Source organism: Fusarium poae, chromosome 4 (genome assembly GCF_019609905.1).
Source record: "Fusarium poae strain DAOMC 252244 chromosome 4, whole genome shotgun sequence".
NCBI lineage: Eukaryota > Fungi > Ascomycota > Sordariomycetes > Hypocreales > Nectriaceae > Fusarium > Fusarium poae.
Genome location: NC_058402.1, coordinates 5067624 through 5083575, shown reverse-complemented (window position 1 = coordinate 5083575; position 15952 = coordinate 5067624). Strand labels below are relative to the sequence as shown.

The 15952-nt window shown below is 49.2% G+C and overlaps 7 protein-coding genes across 7 annotated transcripts; 2 read left to right on the top strand and 5 right to left on the bottom strand.

Moving 5' to 3' along the window:
• Nucleotides 1-85: 85 nt before the first annotated feature.
• FPOAC1_011753 (uncharacterized protein) lies at nucleotides 86-2103 on the bottom strand (the record flags this gene model as incomplete). The annotated part of the gene is made up of 5 exons (XM_044856120.1): nucleotides 86-547; nucleotides 598-1412; nucleotides 1466-1704; nucleotides 1766-2015; nucleotides 2088-2103. The coding sequence occupies 5 exons, from the start codon at nucleotides 2101-2103 to the stop codon at nucleotides 86-88; spliced, it is 1782 nt and encodes a 593-aa protein (XP_044703433.1).
• A 521-nt stretch (nucleotides 2104-2624) lies between these two features.
• RBD2 (putative rhomboid protease) lies at nucleotides 2625-3656 on the bottom strand (the record flags this gene model as incomplete). Its single annotated transcript, XM_044856119.1, has 5 exons — nucleotides 2625-2839; nucleotides 2890-3077; nucleotides 3129-3210; nucleotides 3280-3417; nucleotides 3476-3656. The coding sequence occupies 5 exons, from the start codon at nucleotides 3654-3656 to the stop codon at nucleotides 2625-2627; spliced, it is 804 nt and encodes a 267-aa protein (XP_044703432.1).
• Nucleotides 3657-4430: 774 nt separating this feature from the next.
• FPOAC1_011751 (uncharacterized protein) lies at nucleotides 4431-7113 on the bottom strand (the record flags this gene model as incomplete). The annotated part of the gene is made up of 3 exons (XM_044856118.1): nucleotides 4431-5915; nucleotides 5965-6729; nucleotides 7000-7113. 3 exons carry the CDS (start codon nucleotides 7111-7113, stop codon nucleotides 4431-4433), a joined length of 2364 nt encoding a protein of 787 aa, XP_044703431.1.
• A 2951-nt stretch (nucleotides 7114-10064) lies between these two features.
• On the top strand, nucleotides 10065-10493 carry FPOAC1_011750 (uncharacterized protein; the record flags this gene model as incomplete). The annotated part of the gene is made up of 2 exons (XM_044856117.1): nucleotides 10065-10294; nucleotides 10364-10493. The coding sequence occupies 2 exons, from the start codon at nucleotides 10065-10067 to the stop codon at nucleotides 10491-10493; spliced, it is 360 nt and encodes a 119-aa protein (XP_044703430.1).
• Nucleotides 10494-10630: 137 nt separating this feature from the next.
• On the bottom strand, nucleotides 10631-11355 carry FPOAC1_011749 (uncharacterized protein; the record flags this gene model as incomplete). The annotated part of the gene is made up of 3 exons (XM_044856116.1): nucleotides 10631-10832; nucleotides 10888-10985; nucleotides 11041-11355. 3 exons carry the CDS (start codon nucleotides 11353-11355, stop codon nucleotides 10631-10633), a joined length of 615 nt encoding a protein of 204 aa, XP_044703429.1.
• A 1028-nt stretch (nucleotides 11356-12383) lies between these two features.
• Nucleotides 12384-14271, top strand: FPOAC1_011748 (uncharacterized protein; the record flags this gene model as incomplete). The annotated part of the gene is made up of 3 exons (XM_044856115.1): nucleotides 12384-13544; nucleotides 13598-13739; nucleotides 13790-14271. 3 exons carry the CDS (start codon nucleotides 12384-12386, stop codon nucleotides 14269-14271), a joined length of 1785 nt encoding a protein of 594 aa, XP_044703428.1.
• Nucleotides 14272-14426: 155 nt separating this feature from the next.
• HNT1 (Adenosine 5'-monophosphoramidase) lies at nucleotides 14427-15175 on the bottom strand (the record flags this gene model as incomplete). Its single annotated transcript, XM_044856114.1, has 6 exons — nucleotides 14427-14534; nucleotides 14587-14601; nucleotides 14655-14747; nucleotides 14801-14869; nucleotides 14916-14998; nucleotides 15142-15175. The coding sequence occupies 6 exons, from the start codon at nucleotides 15173-15175 to the stop codon at nucleotides 14427-14429; spliced, it is 402 nt and encodes a 133-aa protein (XP_044703427.1).
• Between the last annotated feature and the right edge of the window lie 777 nt (nucleotides 15176-15952).

The following is a 15952-nucleotide window of genomic DNA, read 5'->3' as shown; positions in this document are numbered from 1 at the left end:
CTAAAGACAAATCCTGCAGCTACGCAGATACTATCTTCTATGAATGCAATATCTTACAACCAGCCAGCCCACCTGCTATCTTCTTTTAAGCAGCCACCTCTCCAAAAACGTTGACCATGCCCACGAGCCAAGCAGGCCACCAAAGACACCAAACCACAACGGGCGTGTACATACCCCAAACATTCCACCCAAAGCTCGCCTCCTTTAATATGTCTGCTATGCTGATATCCCAAAATTGGGCTGCGACATACACTACCGTGGGTGGGGCCACCAGGTTAAGCAACCCGGCCAAAGACCAGCGAAGGGCTGGGTTCTTCACAGGCTGGACAAAACTCAGCGGGCTAGAGAGCACCCCGACGAGGAAAGCGAGAGAGAAGTTGAGGGTAGCCAGAGTCGAGAGGCACATTCCGAGAACGAGCAAAGAGAAAGACTTTGTGAGCTGAAAGTGCTGGATTGTAGGCTTGGCAAACAGTGTTAAGAGGCGAGAGATGGTGAAGGGAAGGATGGCAGACAAGACGGAGAAGCCGGCAAACGCAGGAGAGAGTAACTATACATTGTCAGTGCTATGGTTCGGAGCGAGCCAGTAGACATACTTACGCTGGCAGGAAGGTGGTTGAAGGTGTATAGAGGCACGGCTGCGATGCCTTGGCAAACAGCAACGACACCCAGCGGAACGAATAGATCTCTTCCGGCTTGTGTCGCATCAATCGAAATGGCCGAGTCTTTTCCCTTGGACTTCTCTGTCGCCGACGTCTGGCCGCTCTTTACCCATAGAGAGATAGCCGTGATGGTAAAGTTGGCGGCAATCAGCATGGCACTTGGAAGGTAAGTTCCAATACTGACAAACCGGTCGGTCTGCATCAATAAATAGAAGAAGAAACTTTGGTGCAGATGCTCAAGCAGGTTGTTCAAACTCCGGAATGAGCCCTCAATCACACGGCCCATGGCCATTTCGTCATGCCATCCTTCGCCATAAGGCTGGAGGGTAACGGCGTCGACGTGATAGGGAATAAAGCTACTGTGGGCACCTGCTGAGTAGCCGAGGCCTTGGTTAAGCATACCACGTAGCATAGTCTGAAGGCGATCGGGGTAAGTGCCTGTGTGTTTTGTCATCTTCTGGATAGAAGTGCTGATACCCATCTGGCCACCAGCAATATTGACTATGGAATTAATAAGATCGAGGTTGGGAAGCTGTCCATTGGGCCCGTCGTAGATTACGTGCACAGACTTGAAGCTTTGCTCCTGGGGGTAGTCGATAGCAAGAGCACCTTGAAGAGCGCCGGACTTGAGAGGTAGGGGGGCCACAAGGTCAGGGTTGTGGGCATCATGGTATGCGTCTACCCAAGCCTGTGTGCCTGTCTTGCTATCGGGCGGAAACACGAGAATGATATCCTTGGACCACAGGGACCAGCCTGTATCGGTTAGTCCTTCTTTCGTTTCTTCTCAGCCTTTCAGGGGCACATACGTTTGAAGTAACGGGCAAGAGTTAAAGCGAGAGATACGCCGTTACGGTTGAGCTGCTTCTCAACGTTTTTCCATGCAGCGACCAAGACTATAGCTTCTGTAGCATCACCGCGGGGAGCTTGTAAGATAGCATAGAGATTTTGTCCTGAGTACTCATGGCCAGCTGAGTTGTAGGTGTAGTTCTGACGTCCAACCTTGAGTCCGACACCAGTCAGAATCTTGTCCAGCCTATCGTTGACCCTGGTACAGCCAGTAGTGTTAGTATTGGGCTAAATGAACCACTGTTAAGTTCAGAACGTACTCGTAGTTGCTCTTGTTGACAATATCATCAACCTCGTGCCGGTATGCGCGGAAGATATTTTGTTCGCTTCCACCGAAGTACGTATGGACTTGTCCAGGCAACAGAGCGTTCTCTGAGATATATGTTCGCCGCGAGTATTCGTTCAGGGGTAGAAGAAACAGCCAGATAACACCGATGGCGATGCAGAAGAAGGACAAATAAGGAGGTAGCTTCAGGATGCGAGGGTCGCGCCGTAGCGAGAGCGCTGATGCTATGGGTGAGTTAGTGCATTAGCGTGAAGTGTTCGCAAAGCGCATATCTTCTATATTCAGGCAGTACTTACAAAGAAGTCGCGACATGATGGAACCGATATCTATGCGACTCGAGGCTTGATCTTGTCAATAGTAATTAAAGGTGAAGGTTATCAAAAAGGTACGTACCTTCATGACAGCTTACCTCTTGCGAACAGCTTCCGAGCCAGGGGGGCCTGTATGCGGGGCAGACTATGCGGTTACCGGGGTCGTGTCGATCTAAGTCTGTTGTAAATTCTCTAATTAATGTCATCGGGCATGACAGGACATTGATACATGGAGAAGGTGAAAACATATTTGCGTCAAGTCTATGTGATTGATCATAACTTCAATTTCTAACTCTCCTCTACCTCGTCTATTAACGTTAGAATCGATATCCAGAATCGATGGTAACAAATTCAACATAAAGATAGCTGCACCATAGCCTTGTTTTGTTCACCGCGCCTGTTCATGACATATGAAATGCTTTGAGAAATATGCCCTTTCTATAGTACAACTCCGAACAGGAGTGAGCAGCAGATAACATCGCACTGCTGCCCAATTATACAAAAGCGCATACGTATGACCATCTAAGGTCCAAGACGCTGGGTCGTGCCTACAAGCTCTGTCGCTGCGCTTCCACTGGGGCCCGGACGGTTAGTTGTGGGCAACACACCGAATCGGCCGTATGTTGTCTTGTCGATGCTGACATAGTGCGGGAGAATCTTAAGAAGATTGAGTCGGTTCTCAACCCATCGAAGACCCCATTCTGGGGGTGCAAGAAGCTTGGCATAACCAAAGCCAGCTATTCCAAATGTCAGCAGTGATGCGTAGAATATAGTGATAAAAACTAACCAACATAGCCAATGGCGATACCACAAAGGTGACCCAAGAGACTTGTTCCGGGAATCAACGCAGCCACAACCAAACTCATTATTAAGGGGGTTGTCCATGTTGGGATATTGACTGTGCCGATAACGAAATGGGGGTTGTTCTTGTATGTTTGAATTGACTCCATCGCCAACAGGGTAAACACCCACATGCTACACATGTCTGTTAACCATGGTTTCGATAGTGTTTCCGCTGTCACGTACCTGGCCCCCAGAACTCCGTGGTTTGCTCGGAATATGCATCGCTCGATCAACACATAGGCAACGGCAGGTATAGACGTCAACGCTATTAAAAACAGTCAGCTCCTATCTTTTTATGTCTGTTTTGTTTCCCAACACGATTCGGTTTTCTTACGTCCAAAGAACAGGGCAAGGGACGTCAGGGTGCCATGTTCGGTCTCGAATCGCTCCATCAGAGGAGTAAGCGCCAGTAGGTTAAGGATCGCATGGATGACGTTAAGGTGTATTAGCGGGAATGTCGACAGTCGGTATGCTGTTTAGGAACTTTAGTTAGCATATATCTACATCCTATGCAAAGCGATTCACAATACCATTTGTAATGCTGATCTCTTCGGGAATGAGAGCGCCCCATTCTCGCAAGTTCCACACAGGTTGCAGCGATGCGATTGAAAGAGCAACGATAGCTAGCGCGATAAGTCGAGTGAATAGTGGTAGTCTTGTTAGGTAGGATCGAGCCCGTAAAGCGTTGAAATTCTGAAGACGAGGTCGCATCTTTATCGATTGGCGCTACTCGGAGCAGCCGGCCAGAGTATGTGGTCGGAAGGAGTGGAAGTTGTTGTTATTATAGTACTGGGATCAAAACGTCGCAAGAGGCCAGCAAGAAGCACACACAGACTGCTAAAAAAGATCAAACGGATTTCTGCGGATTTGCACGAATGAAGAACCACGATTCAAACGCAGAATCACTTCCACGCCCTGAATGTCTTTCGCAGAACGATCGCCAAGTGAAACTGGACAACAGGTACTTGCAGTCTAAATGTGGCTGAGATATGCACGTGACGAAATGCGCACAGCCATAAGCGAGGGGAGTTCATGCAAATGGATATTTCCGTGGAGGTACTATGTATAATACAAGGTACCTACTAGACTCCATACTATGTAATAGCTACCAAGTGCTGACTGCGAAAGAGCGAGGATTAAGAATTGAGACTTTGACAACTTCAGCTTCAACATTCCGAATGTAAAACACCTAACTATCACACGCAAAGGTGGATAATTATTGGCAAATTAATTACGCATGTTTATTCACTTCTCTTGGTATCGAAAGTTGTTTAACATTTTGAATTTTGTTACAAATAATAAAAGCATGGCTACTCCCTTGCTACAATTATGTAATATAAACATGGGCAGTCAATGTTGAAGACATAGAACGTCCATTGATAAGCCCCTCTACTGACTACTCTCAAAACCTAACTTGAGAGCATCAGGATGTACGCCGTTTGTGACCCAAAAAATCAAATTGCTCGTCTTTGCTTCGTTCTTTCTTTAGTTGCTAGCCTTGGCCATGGTGTTAAGAGCGGAACCGTTCTTGAACCACTCGATTTGGGCCTCGTTGAAGGTGTGAGACAGGGGTACCTCAAAGGACTTGCTGCCATCGGCAGGGTGGACAACGAGAGGAAGGGGCTTGCCAACCTCAAGCTGAGTGCAGAGGATGTCGACCTTGTCGTCGGGTCGGATCTTGTCGTAGTCGGCAGGGTCAGAGAAGGTCAGGGGCAGCATGCCCTGCTTCTTGAGGTTGGTCTCGTGGATACGAGCGAAAGAACGGGTGATGATGGCAAGGCCACCAAGATGACGGGGCTCAAGAGCGGCGTGCTCTCGGGAAGACCCCTCGCCGTAGTTCCAGTCACCAATGACAACCCACTTAATATCCTTGGACTTGTAGTCACGGGCGACAGCGGGAACAGCACCCCACTCACCAGTGGTGTAGTTCTTGATCTTGTTGGCCTCACCATTGGCCTCGTTGATGGCACCAATCAACATGTTGTTGGAGATGTTGTCAAGGTGGCCACGGTACTTCAACCAAGGACCGGCCATGGAGATATGATCGGTAGTAGTCTTGCCTTTAGCCTTGATCAGGATGGGCATGTCCTTGGCGTCCTTACCATCCCAAGGCTTGAAGGGCGTGAGGATCTGGAGACGGTCGGAGGTAGGGGCAACATCAACAGTGACGCTAGCACGGTCCTTGGGGGGGGCCTGGTAAGTGTCCTGGCCGGCGTCGTAACCTCGGGATGGGAGACCATCACCAGTAGGAGGGGCAAGCTTGAAGTCCTTGCCGTCCTTGTCCTTAAGGGTGTCGGTAAGAGGGTTGAAGTGAAGAGAACCGGCAATAGACATGGCGACGACTAGATCGGGAGAGGCGACGAAAGAGTGTGTGGCGGGGTTACCGTCGTTTCGGCCGGTGAAGTTACGGTTATAAGAAGAGATGATGGAGTTGGCCTCGCCCTTCTTGACATCACGTCGATCCCACTGACCAATGCAGGGACCACAAGCGTTGGCAAGAACGATACCGCCAAACTCCTCAAAAGTTTGGAGCTGGCCATCACGCTCAATGGTGGCGCGGATCTGCTCGGAACCCGGGGTGACAGTGAAAGCAGACTTGGCCTTGACACCATGGTTGAGAGCATCACGGGCAATAGAAGCAGCGCGGGTCATGTCCTCGTAGGAGGAGTTGGTGCAAGAGCCGATCAAGCCGACCTTGAGCTCCTCGGGCCAACCGTTCTCCTTAACAGCCTGGCTGAACTTGGAGATAGGGGTTCCCAGATCAGGAGTGAAAGGACCGTTGATGTGAGGCTCGAGCTCAGAGAGGTTGATCTCGATGAGCTGGTCGTACTCGACGTTCTCGTCAGGGCGGAGGCCATGGGCGTAAGAGCGGGCGAAGTCACCAATCTCCTTTCGCTTGGTGGCAGCGAGATAGTCGTACATGCGGTCGTTGAAGGGGAAAACTGAGGTAGTGGCACCGATTTCAGCACCCTAGACGATGTTAGTAAGCCTTCAGCAGTCTGATGAATATGTCACATACCATGTTGCAGATAGTAGCCATACCAGTGCAAGAGATAGCATCGGTTCCGGGACCATGGTACTCGACGATGGCACCAGTGCCACCCTTGACAGTAAGGATATCAGCAACCTTGAGGATGATATCCTTGGGAGCAGTCCAGCCGTTAAGCTGGCCGGTCAGCTTGACACCAATGACATTAGGAGCCTTGAGCTCCCAATCGAGGTTAGCCATAACATCAACGGCATCAGCACCACCGACACCAATAGTGGCCATACCGAGACCACCACCGTTAACAGTGTGAGAGTCGGTACCAATAAGAAGACCACCGGGGAAGCAGTAGTTCTCGAGAAGAATCTGGTGGATGATGCCGGAACCGGGCTTCCAGAAACCGATATCGTACTTGGCACAGGCAGTAGAAAGGAAGTTGTAAACCTCCTTGTTGATATCAACAGCGCGAGCAAGATCCTTAGCACCGCCGACCTGAGCCTCAATCAAGTGGTCACAGTGGACAGTAGTAGGGTTGGCAACCTTGTCCATGCCAGCGGACATGAATTGAAGGATGGCCATCTGGGCGGTAGCATCCTGGCAAGCAACACGATCAGGTCGCAGCTTGAGGTAACTCTTACCACGCTGGATGTCCTGGCCATGTGGATCAGCCAAGTGAGAGTACAGGATCTTCTCGGCATAGGCCAGGGGTCGGTTCAGGCGAGAGCGGACAATGTCAAGGTTTTCGGACATCTTCTTGTAGTTGATGTAGTTACCCTCCTCCCAGTTGTTCTGGCGGACCTGTACAAGCAAAGTCAATTAGTGAGTTGTCCTTCTGAGTGTTTTGCATCTTGAAGTTGTCCAATCCCGCAACTGCTGCTTCACTTGCTTGATGCAATCATGTTGCAATTTGCGCGTTTAGCAAGCCCCTCGGCAGTGCGGCGGATTGATAGCCGACCTGGCCAATGCACTATGACGTCTTGGGCCTGTGCAGCTGAACACGAGCATACAAGAAACCAGGGCACAGATTGTAGGATCAAGCAGACGACTACAAATGGTTTTTGAGCTTACCTTTTTATCCAAAGGGTTGTCTGACACGGTTGCCATACGGCGGAATCCAGAAGCAGCGCCAGCAAGGGCGCGGCTCCGGGACATGTTGCCCAGAACCTGACGGGTAGCGAGCATGATGGGCGGTTTGATCACTCAAGTTTGAGGTGTCTCAATTGAGCGTAGAAACACTTGGAGTCGAGATGCTCTGGGTATCACAAGGAAGAAAGGAAAAGAGAGACGCTCGCAGAATAAGATCAACGAGAGAAAGAAGAGGGGGAGGTCGGAGTATTAAAAGGAAGAGGAAAAAAGTTGACGGCTCTGGCAAGGTGGAGAGTTGTTTTTCGACCCGGGGCAAAGCCAGAGCAGCCGAGACTGAGCAAGACAGATACCGTGCAATTCAGATGTCACTTCACGGTAAGGCCAAGTACCTCACTCTTGCCCTCGTTCGTGGTGCAAAACCCTCTTACCCCGGCTAATTTTCTCAAGGCCCAAAGGCTTGAGAAGCTTCACACCCTCAGATTCTACACCCCCAGAGCCCCAAACTGCTTGGCCGACGCTGATGGTGGAGAACATGCTAGCGGTCCGTCAGCCTCTATGGACAGGTGCTAAAGCGGACAGGGCCACTGAAACTTGACAAAGCGTCCACTGCGACAGGTTCAAGGTTAACAAATTCTCTCCACTTGAATTCGGGCGGGGAGCTCTAGATCACTGGCCAATGACAGATTAGGAGAAAATAATCGACTCCTACCCTTCGTCATGGACAGTAACCGAAAACCTCCACTCTGCCGAGGAAGCAACATCATTTTCAGAAGTTAAGCAACGGTTATCTCAAGAATCATCATCCACAGGGCCGTTTGCCATACTGTGCTGGATGTATCTTTTCCCCAATGCCGTCTACAAGAGGCTTGCTTGGCTCGTTTTTAAGTGCTCCCCTCCTCTATCAACCCTCCCCCACCTGGCTGTCCCTGATGCTGGTTAAATTCATTGAATACTGTGTCTCTTATATCACCCACAACAGATGAAGCAGAATCAATGGCGCTGTATTGTGATTGTTTAGTATACTACATAGCAGACTCTTGTCTCAATGGTATCATAAGACTGTTCCCCCCGAGCCGAAAGCACCGAGCTTCCTTTGACCTCCCACGCGACCACACAGCGCTCACAGGAAACATCCATTCCAGTTTCATTTAAGATCGATAATTGGCTGGCCAAAGCAAGCCCCTGGTCGATGTGGTTTACTGGGGGAAACCCCCAGTAACGCTGGTTGCGTCAGAGCTACTGGTTCTTGAACTAGCGCACATCGTTCAAGATTTGACCCGGATACCGACCGGAGGTGGACGGGCCTCCTCGGCTGGGTTCGACGTTACGAGCGATATCCGCTGTTCGGTACTGGGCTCGGCGACCAACAGTGGAAAGTAAACAAAATATTGGCGCAATGTGCAAGTGAAGAAATAATAATGAATTGCGAGGGGCTCTGCAAGGAGATGCCTAGAATTCTCCTGGGCAAGGTATTAGCAAAGTTCGACCGTGGGCCTAGAAACTCCATAGATGAAGCATGTGGGTAACGGCTCCGGTCCTGAATCGAAAATAGTAATACTTCGCCGCGAGGGCCAGGTATTTATTAACGCGGTTGAGGCCTGAATTTCCCTGACCCTACAGAGTACACAACCTATTTCCACAGCCTGGCTGGTCTGCCTTCTGCATCTGAGCTGTCCATGATGCTAGGGCATCCCTTGACCAAATGTTTACTCGGATTAAGCCCTCGGCTGGTTTGCATTGGACTTTACTTTGCCAGAATTCCCGGGCTTCACGGGCATCGCAGCACCACCCGCTACGGCGTGGGCCCCGGCGATGAACAATTTCCCGCACCACGATTCCGAAAGGGTCTAGTCTTTCTTGAAGACCCCGGCGTGCTCATTTATTGACAAACGATGCAGTCTGCTTGGGCAAAATATTGACTCGCTTTGTAGGGTTTTACCACAGCGGAGCCTCGGACCAGCGGCTTTACCTTCGGTCGCCGTTTTATGGTCTTCGCACATGCGAAAATCCGAGGTCTTGGTACTCGGTCACCGAGAAATATGGTCAAAAGCTTAGTACCTTTTTCGGTTCCTTTTCTTCATCTACGAACGCAAAGAAATTGGGGTAACCCTTAAAATGGATCAAGATGAAGTTCTCAGGAAACCACACACCCCCTAGGTCCCTGCGCGTACATCTCCCGACTGTGTTTCTGCCAAATACTGCATCGTGCCGCAGACCGCCCAGTCCATATATGTTGTCCAATAACAGATAAGACGATTACCCATTGTCGGTTCTTGGAGTCACTGCCATCCTTTATTGTCAACTCTCAGCCGCGCGCATCACTAATTCGCAACCCTGTTCCGTCGTGGGACAGATTCTAGCCACTAACACTGACATTCATGTAGCTCCAAAGCTTACCTTGAATATGCTCTAGTAGGTAGCAGAAAAGTTGTCCTCCTCAGTCTTAGGGTGCAAAAAGAAGTAGTCCAAGAAGTATAGGCTAAGTGGCATAAACCGATCTGCTAATTTCGTCCGTCATGTTTCCAGCGGCCAACTTTTCTGAACCTGAGGGACGCTTTAGATGTAGCAGGAGCACCCATTCGACCTTCCTCGCAAACCTTCTCAGGAATGAAACTTGATATTTGCTCATTACCGATGTAAATCTGGAGACGTAGCGCCAGACCCGCTCGCTGGCTGCCATTTGTTTTCAATAATTGGACATTTAGCTATGCCTAACATCCAGAATTTCACATTCACATTGTTAACCACATGTCTATCAAGACCGTGTTGTTACGATGGTGGACATTAAGCAAGACCATTATAAACTTATTTGGACACTGCAACTAGCATCATGACTACAGGCAGCCACAGCCACTTTCCAAACGTGGCTGGCATTTCATAGCCCCGCATACATCCATCTTATCAGTTGATTGATCTCCACCAGAACTTTTTTTTTTCGAAAATCGCCTACCTCCACTACCCAGATAAGCGTTGAACTCGAAGAAACAAAGAAATCTCACCAGGCGGCATATACTCGAAGTTCCCCAGTCCCTCAGTACGCAGCAAATATGGGTGTCACAAATAAGCGAACAATCACCAAGACCCGACGTAAGACTCGAGATGTCGACCAAGTCAAAGCCGATATGCTGTCACCCAAACACCTAAAACAATTCATGGAGACCAAGGCTGCTGAGGATCTTCCTGGTCTTGGACGCCACTATTGCGTCGAGTGTTCCAAGTGGTTTGACACGGATTCTACTCTAGTTTCGCATCAAAAGGGAAAGCCTCACAAGCGAAGGTATGCTGCTCTCTGATAACAACGAGTATACATTATGCGTCTTTTGTACATGAGTTAACTCTTCTGTAGACTTAAGCAGATCGCCGAAGGACCTTACACTCAAGAGGAGGCCGAGGCTGCTGTCGGCTTGCGAACAGACAACGGCAACCAAAAGCGCACCTGTGCCGATGGAGACGATGATATTGCCATGGATGCTTGAACGTATACGATCTCGATGTTTTTTATAGAAGAATTGAAAAGGCGATGGTTGCTTTGGAGGCGTATCGGAGCTAGGCTTGGTTCTCACGGCATCACAAATGGCGTTTCGGTTTAATTCTATTGATTACCATACCATATTCATCTCACACTTCGACCGCGCGCCCTGGCAAGCCCACTCGGCCGGCTTCGCCCGACTCCCCGTGTTGATCTACCTCGCGTCGTTGTTCCTCGACCTGGAGCTGCAGGTAGACGTGATTGTCGTTTTGGAGGCTCTGGTGTGGTGAACTTGGATGATTTGGTAGTCGTTGGTGGATTCTCGATAAATGATCCATCCGTGGTCCTGTTACCAGTTAGAACGTGATGTGATGAAAATTATTAGGAGGGGGGGTTCTTACATGAATGTCATTTCTGCATCGGTCTCGGATTTCGATGGAGTTGCGGCTGGTTGCTCTTGTCGGGTTCTATCTCGACGGAAGGATTCAGGAACCGGCCCCTATCAATTATATCAACTTCTGTGAAATTACAACGAATAGACTATGCAGACACACCTCAGGGAAATCGACACAGAAGGCATTCATATTCAATCCATAAAGGAAGCTTGCGAAAGACTCGCTGAACCTTGCCAGACTCTCGTGCATGAGCTGAAAGTGCATCATGTTTGCTTCAAGATCAGCCATGGCATCAGAAAGCTCGGCAAAGGCGGGTTCGAATGCGTTCAACGGAAAAGGCGCATCATGGTCTCGCCCCCCGCGTGCAGAGTCGCGAAAAGAAGATCGTGACGAGGGTCGAAGAGGGGTTGTAGGCCTGGATGTTCGAGAACGGGAATTAGACCGCTTTGCGGCGTCCTTGGGTGTAGTTGACATCTTGAGGTGTTATCCCAGGCTCTTTCAAATGGTCGATTCAATGCGCTCGAATCGTTCCGTGTGTTTTCACAGATAAGAGTATTGACGCAGTTTCGCAGTTTTCAGGTCGCGGTCTTGAAGTTCAATTGTCAGAAAGTCAACAAACGTGTGTCCTGTGGCGTCTCTGCAAATCGTCTTCTGTGGCTGCTGGTGGATGTGGCTTTTCCACGACAGCTACTACCAGCCTACCAGGTAAGGACACAGAGACGGTCCTTGATAGTATCACAGGTATATTTCATCATTCTGGTTGATGTCAAAAAGAGAACATCCACTGCAAATAAAGGTGTTGCGATTTTTGTATTCGGTGCGTTTTCTCGCAATTATCGTGTCACCTCAGGTTGAATAGTATTGCCTAGGTACTCACGTTACTTACCACCTTTGTATGGTAATATTAGACTTACATCTAGCACACCATGCATCTTGCAAGGACAAGGAGGAGATCATTTGACAACGATACTTACAGAACTACAATATGAAGATGACTCAAATGTACCTAGATATAAGATTTCCTTTCACATCTAACCCATCACAATTTTGATTGTAATAGACCTCCAGCTTTTTGTTCCCGAGTACTCCGGACACTAACAATTCCCCTACGTCAGTTGATACGTGACCCGTCCACTCTGACTGGAACCGCGGGGGCCGATGTCTTTCAATCTCGCACGCGCCCTCAAAAATATCCTGGCCAGCCTTTCACTGCCTACCTACATACTTGTTTACACTCGCACCTCTTCATCTCATATCCTGTCTTAAACAATTGCCTAAATCTGCGCTTTCATCTCCCTGAGGCCACTTGAAGGATTTGCTACCCTTCTTCGTCCCTGCAAAGTCTCGAGGATTGGTGGAGCTCAATACAACGCCAGGAAGGGGTGTCCCGCATTCTAAAATCCCCATAAACGACGACATCCATCGACTTAATTTTTGCGGCGCATGTTTACGCGCGTGCAATTGGATTCTGTCTTATCCTCCCTCAACCAATTCCTTCACCTATGAGGGCTCGATTGAGACGAACCTTATGCTCGTATAGCCCGTCTATCCATCCATCCCAATCACTGGCACGCCGTATTCAGTTGCGGTCATCTGTCCTTTCCAGCTTACTGAGGCTTTCCCTTACCAAGTCACTAGCAACGCCTGTCTTGACCAGGAGTCTTGCAACTTCGAGATATCTTATAAGCCCAAGAATACAGCCAACTAGTCTTAAGACTCTCGAATATCCAGCTATTGCCGCCAAAAAGTCGTACACAACCCCCCCGGGCACCACTGACTCCAATCCGAGTGGTAGCACCCCCCTTCAAGCCAATTCACTTCACTTCGCTGTCATAGTTGCAGCAGCCACCGTAGTAGTCGTCGCTGTATCAGCTTGGCCTGCGGGGAGCTCCGACAACCTGCCACCGCCTGGAGATATCGAAGAAGAGATCGTAACCATGTCTTTTCAAGTGCCTCCTGGACGTCCGGGAAACCTGACCCCTGAACAAGAGGAAAAGCTTCGTAAACTATGGGTCGCTGTCTTCCAGCTTACTGGCGTTGCCGACGAGGAGAGTTCTGGGGCCGAGATTCTGTCGCCCAAGGAAGAGACAAGTCCGGCCGATGCTGATCAAAAGAAGAAGCGAGGATTTGGCATGTTCAAGAAGGGTAAATCTGGTACTTCGACACCAACTGAGTCTGCCGACGAGGACAAGTATAACGAAACAAAGCAGTTCCACGAGACACTTGCCAAGGAGACACCCGAGACTATTCGCCACACTATATGGAGCATGGTTAAACATGATCACCCTGACGCCCTGGTTCTACGTTTTCTCCGCGCACGAAAATGGGATGTTGAGAAGGCCCTTGTCATGTTGGTCGCGACTATGAACTGGAGACACAACGACATGAAAGTTGATGACGATATCATGAAGAACGGCGACGCTTTTGCGGTTGAGGATGAGAAGACCGACTCCACGACCAAGCAAGTTAGCGCCGACATGATGAAGCAACTTCGCATGGGCAAGAGTTTTCTACATGGCACCGACAAGCAAGGTCGGCCTATCTGCGTTGTTCGAGTTCGCCTTCATAAAGCTGGTCAAGAGTGTGAGGAGAGTTTGGAGAAGTACACTGTTTACATCATTGAGACAGCCCGTATGACCCTTGAGCCTCCTGTAGATACCGCTGTAAGTCACTTCCGACATATCCCGCATTGCAAGTTTCTAATGTGTAAATACAGTGCATCGTGTTCGACATGACGGGCTTCTCAATGGCCAATATGGATTATACCCCTGTTAAGTTCATGATCAAGTGTTTCGAGGCCAACTATCCAGAGTCTCTCGGTGCCGTTCTGGTACACAAGGCTCCTTGGCTATTCCAAGGTAAGGTGGCAGGGATTGAGTAGATGTTCACAGGCTAACAAGACAACTAGGTATTTGGAAGGTCATTCGTGGCTGGCTCGACCCCGTTGTGGCGGCCAAGGTGCACTTCACCAACAACCGATCCGAGCTTGAAGACTTCATTGCACCTAACCACTTGATCAAGGAACTTGAGGGTGACGAGAATTGGGAGTACAAATATGTGGAGCCCAACCCTGGCGAGAACGAGAAGATGAAAGACACGCAAACACGGGACCGCCTCCTTGTCGAGCGTGAAAAGTTGGTCAAGAAGTTTGAACAAGCGACTCAGGAATGGATTCGTCACCCCGAAGGCGAGCAAGGCAAGCAGATCAAGTCTGAGCGTGAGAAGATTGCCAAAGCATTAAAAGAGGACTACTGGCATCTTGACCCGTACATCCGAGCGCGAACGCTGTACGACAGACAGGGAGCGATCCAGAGCGGTGGCAAAACCGACTGGTACTCACTCAAGCCTCCAACTGTTGCGGCTAGCACTTCTGCCGATGATTTAGATTAGATGAGCGAAGCACAAAAAGAACGTGGGTTGTAGACAGCCATGTTGAAATCGTGGGCGCAGAGCGATACCTGTCATGTTGACAATAATACTAGACGGGCTTCTTAAAAACCAAGGCTTACACTAGATACCGGCTACCACAGTTTCGATACAACCATTTAAATCCTTGACTTGATCTCCTCGCAGTATGCCTTGAGCTGTTCCATGTCGGCAGGGCTAGTAGGCCAGGTAACACCGAGGCCTTCCTCTTTGTTGGGCTTGGGAATCTAGGCACTTATTAGCTATAGTTCTGTCGAGGCGTAGAACCGGAGGTCTGACCATGTGGAAGTGGACCTATTTTCATGTTAGCTCCGAAATAATTGAGGGACAGAGCGAAGCGGACTTACATGATCAACTTCTTGGTGCGCAATGCGACCGTTGTTTTGAAGAATGTTGTAGTCGGTGGCACCAGTTGCGTTGACGATCTTCTTGAGAACAGGCTACGTGCACGGTCAGCACCTGATTATCAAGCATGATGGGTTCTTCAACTTACCAGAACCTCAGCAAGGTCTTCGTCAGGGATATCGGCAAGCTTTGCTCCGTGGTACTTGGGGATGACAAGCTGTACCCGGTCAGTAAGCTCCTGGCACTGATAGCTTTAAACGTACAGCGTGGCCTTTGCTGAGAGGTCCAATGTCAAGGAAAGCTAGAGTCTTATTGCTCTCGAAGAGCTTGAAACTCGGGATATCACCTATTTGGTTAGAAAGTTAGCTATCTCCATGACACAACGAAAACGAAAACTGCTGATAAATGAGCAACCTCAACATACTCTCCCCCTCTGCTCCTCCCCGCTCACTTTCACGCCATCGTCCTACCAAGCTCTCTAGCTCTTACCCTTGATGATTTTGCAGAAGATACAGTTGGACATCTTGCAGTGCGTTCAGATTCTTAGTTGAGAATAAGAAGTAAAAATGCATAAGTACAAGAGAAATATCACGATAGCAAGTTGAGTTCAATCACGCAGCTCTGGAGCTGTCGATGGAGGGGCTGTTGTGCCGTGATTGGTTGTGGTTAGTGAAGAAAAGGGGTATATAAGTTAGAATTACAATGCTTTTTGTTGGAGTGGGACCTCCCATCGAACTCACCTCTTGCCTTTTACCAGATGTGACCGTGGGATTGGCCCAACAGACTCCATTCATCTAATCTTTGGAAACCATTCATCTAGAAGCTCTAGGTTCGAATTTTTGCTATCTTATTTTTGGATGAATCTTTTGAAAAATCCCATGTGTCATAAATCATTCTTTTACAGTTTTTGGATTTTTGAAAGGTCAACAAAGGTTCTTATACGCGGCTGGAAGCTGGTGTTCTATAGCTGCACTTGCTTTCCAATGAAGCTTCTGTTCTTGGTTTTACGTCATCCCTCTCACAGCGGGGTCACCTCAGCCCCTCCAAATCCCAGCCAAACGGCCCATGATCTATCTGCCTGGTATCGCTGGTCGCCCACTTTCAGGCGCCCATTTTCTACCTTCCTGGTGACACTCATTGCCAAGATTTGCTGGTTTAATACACGGTTTGCATCAAGGTCGATCCTGCTTACGAACCCAACAAGATACTTTGCTATTGGCACCTGATTCACAGCCCGGTTGCCCACACATTTCAATCACCCATCTCCGCCAAGTTTGCGACAAACCCTCCAACAACCGTT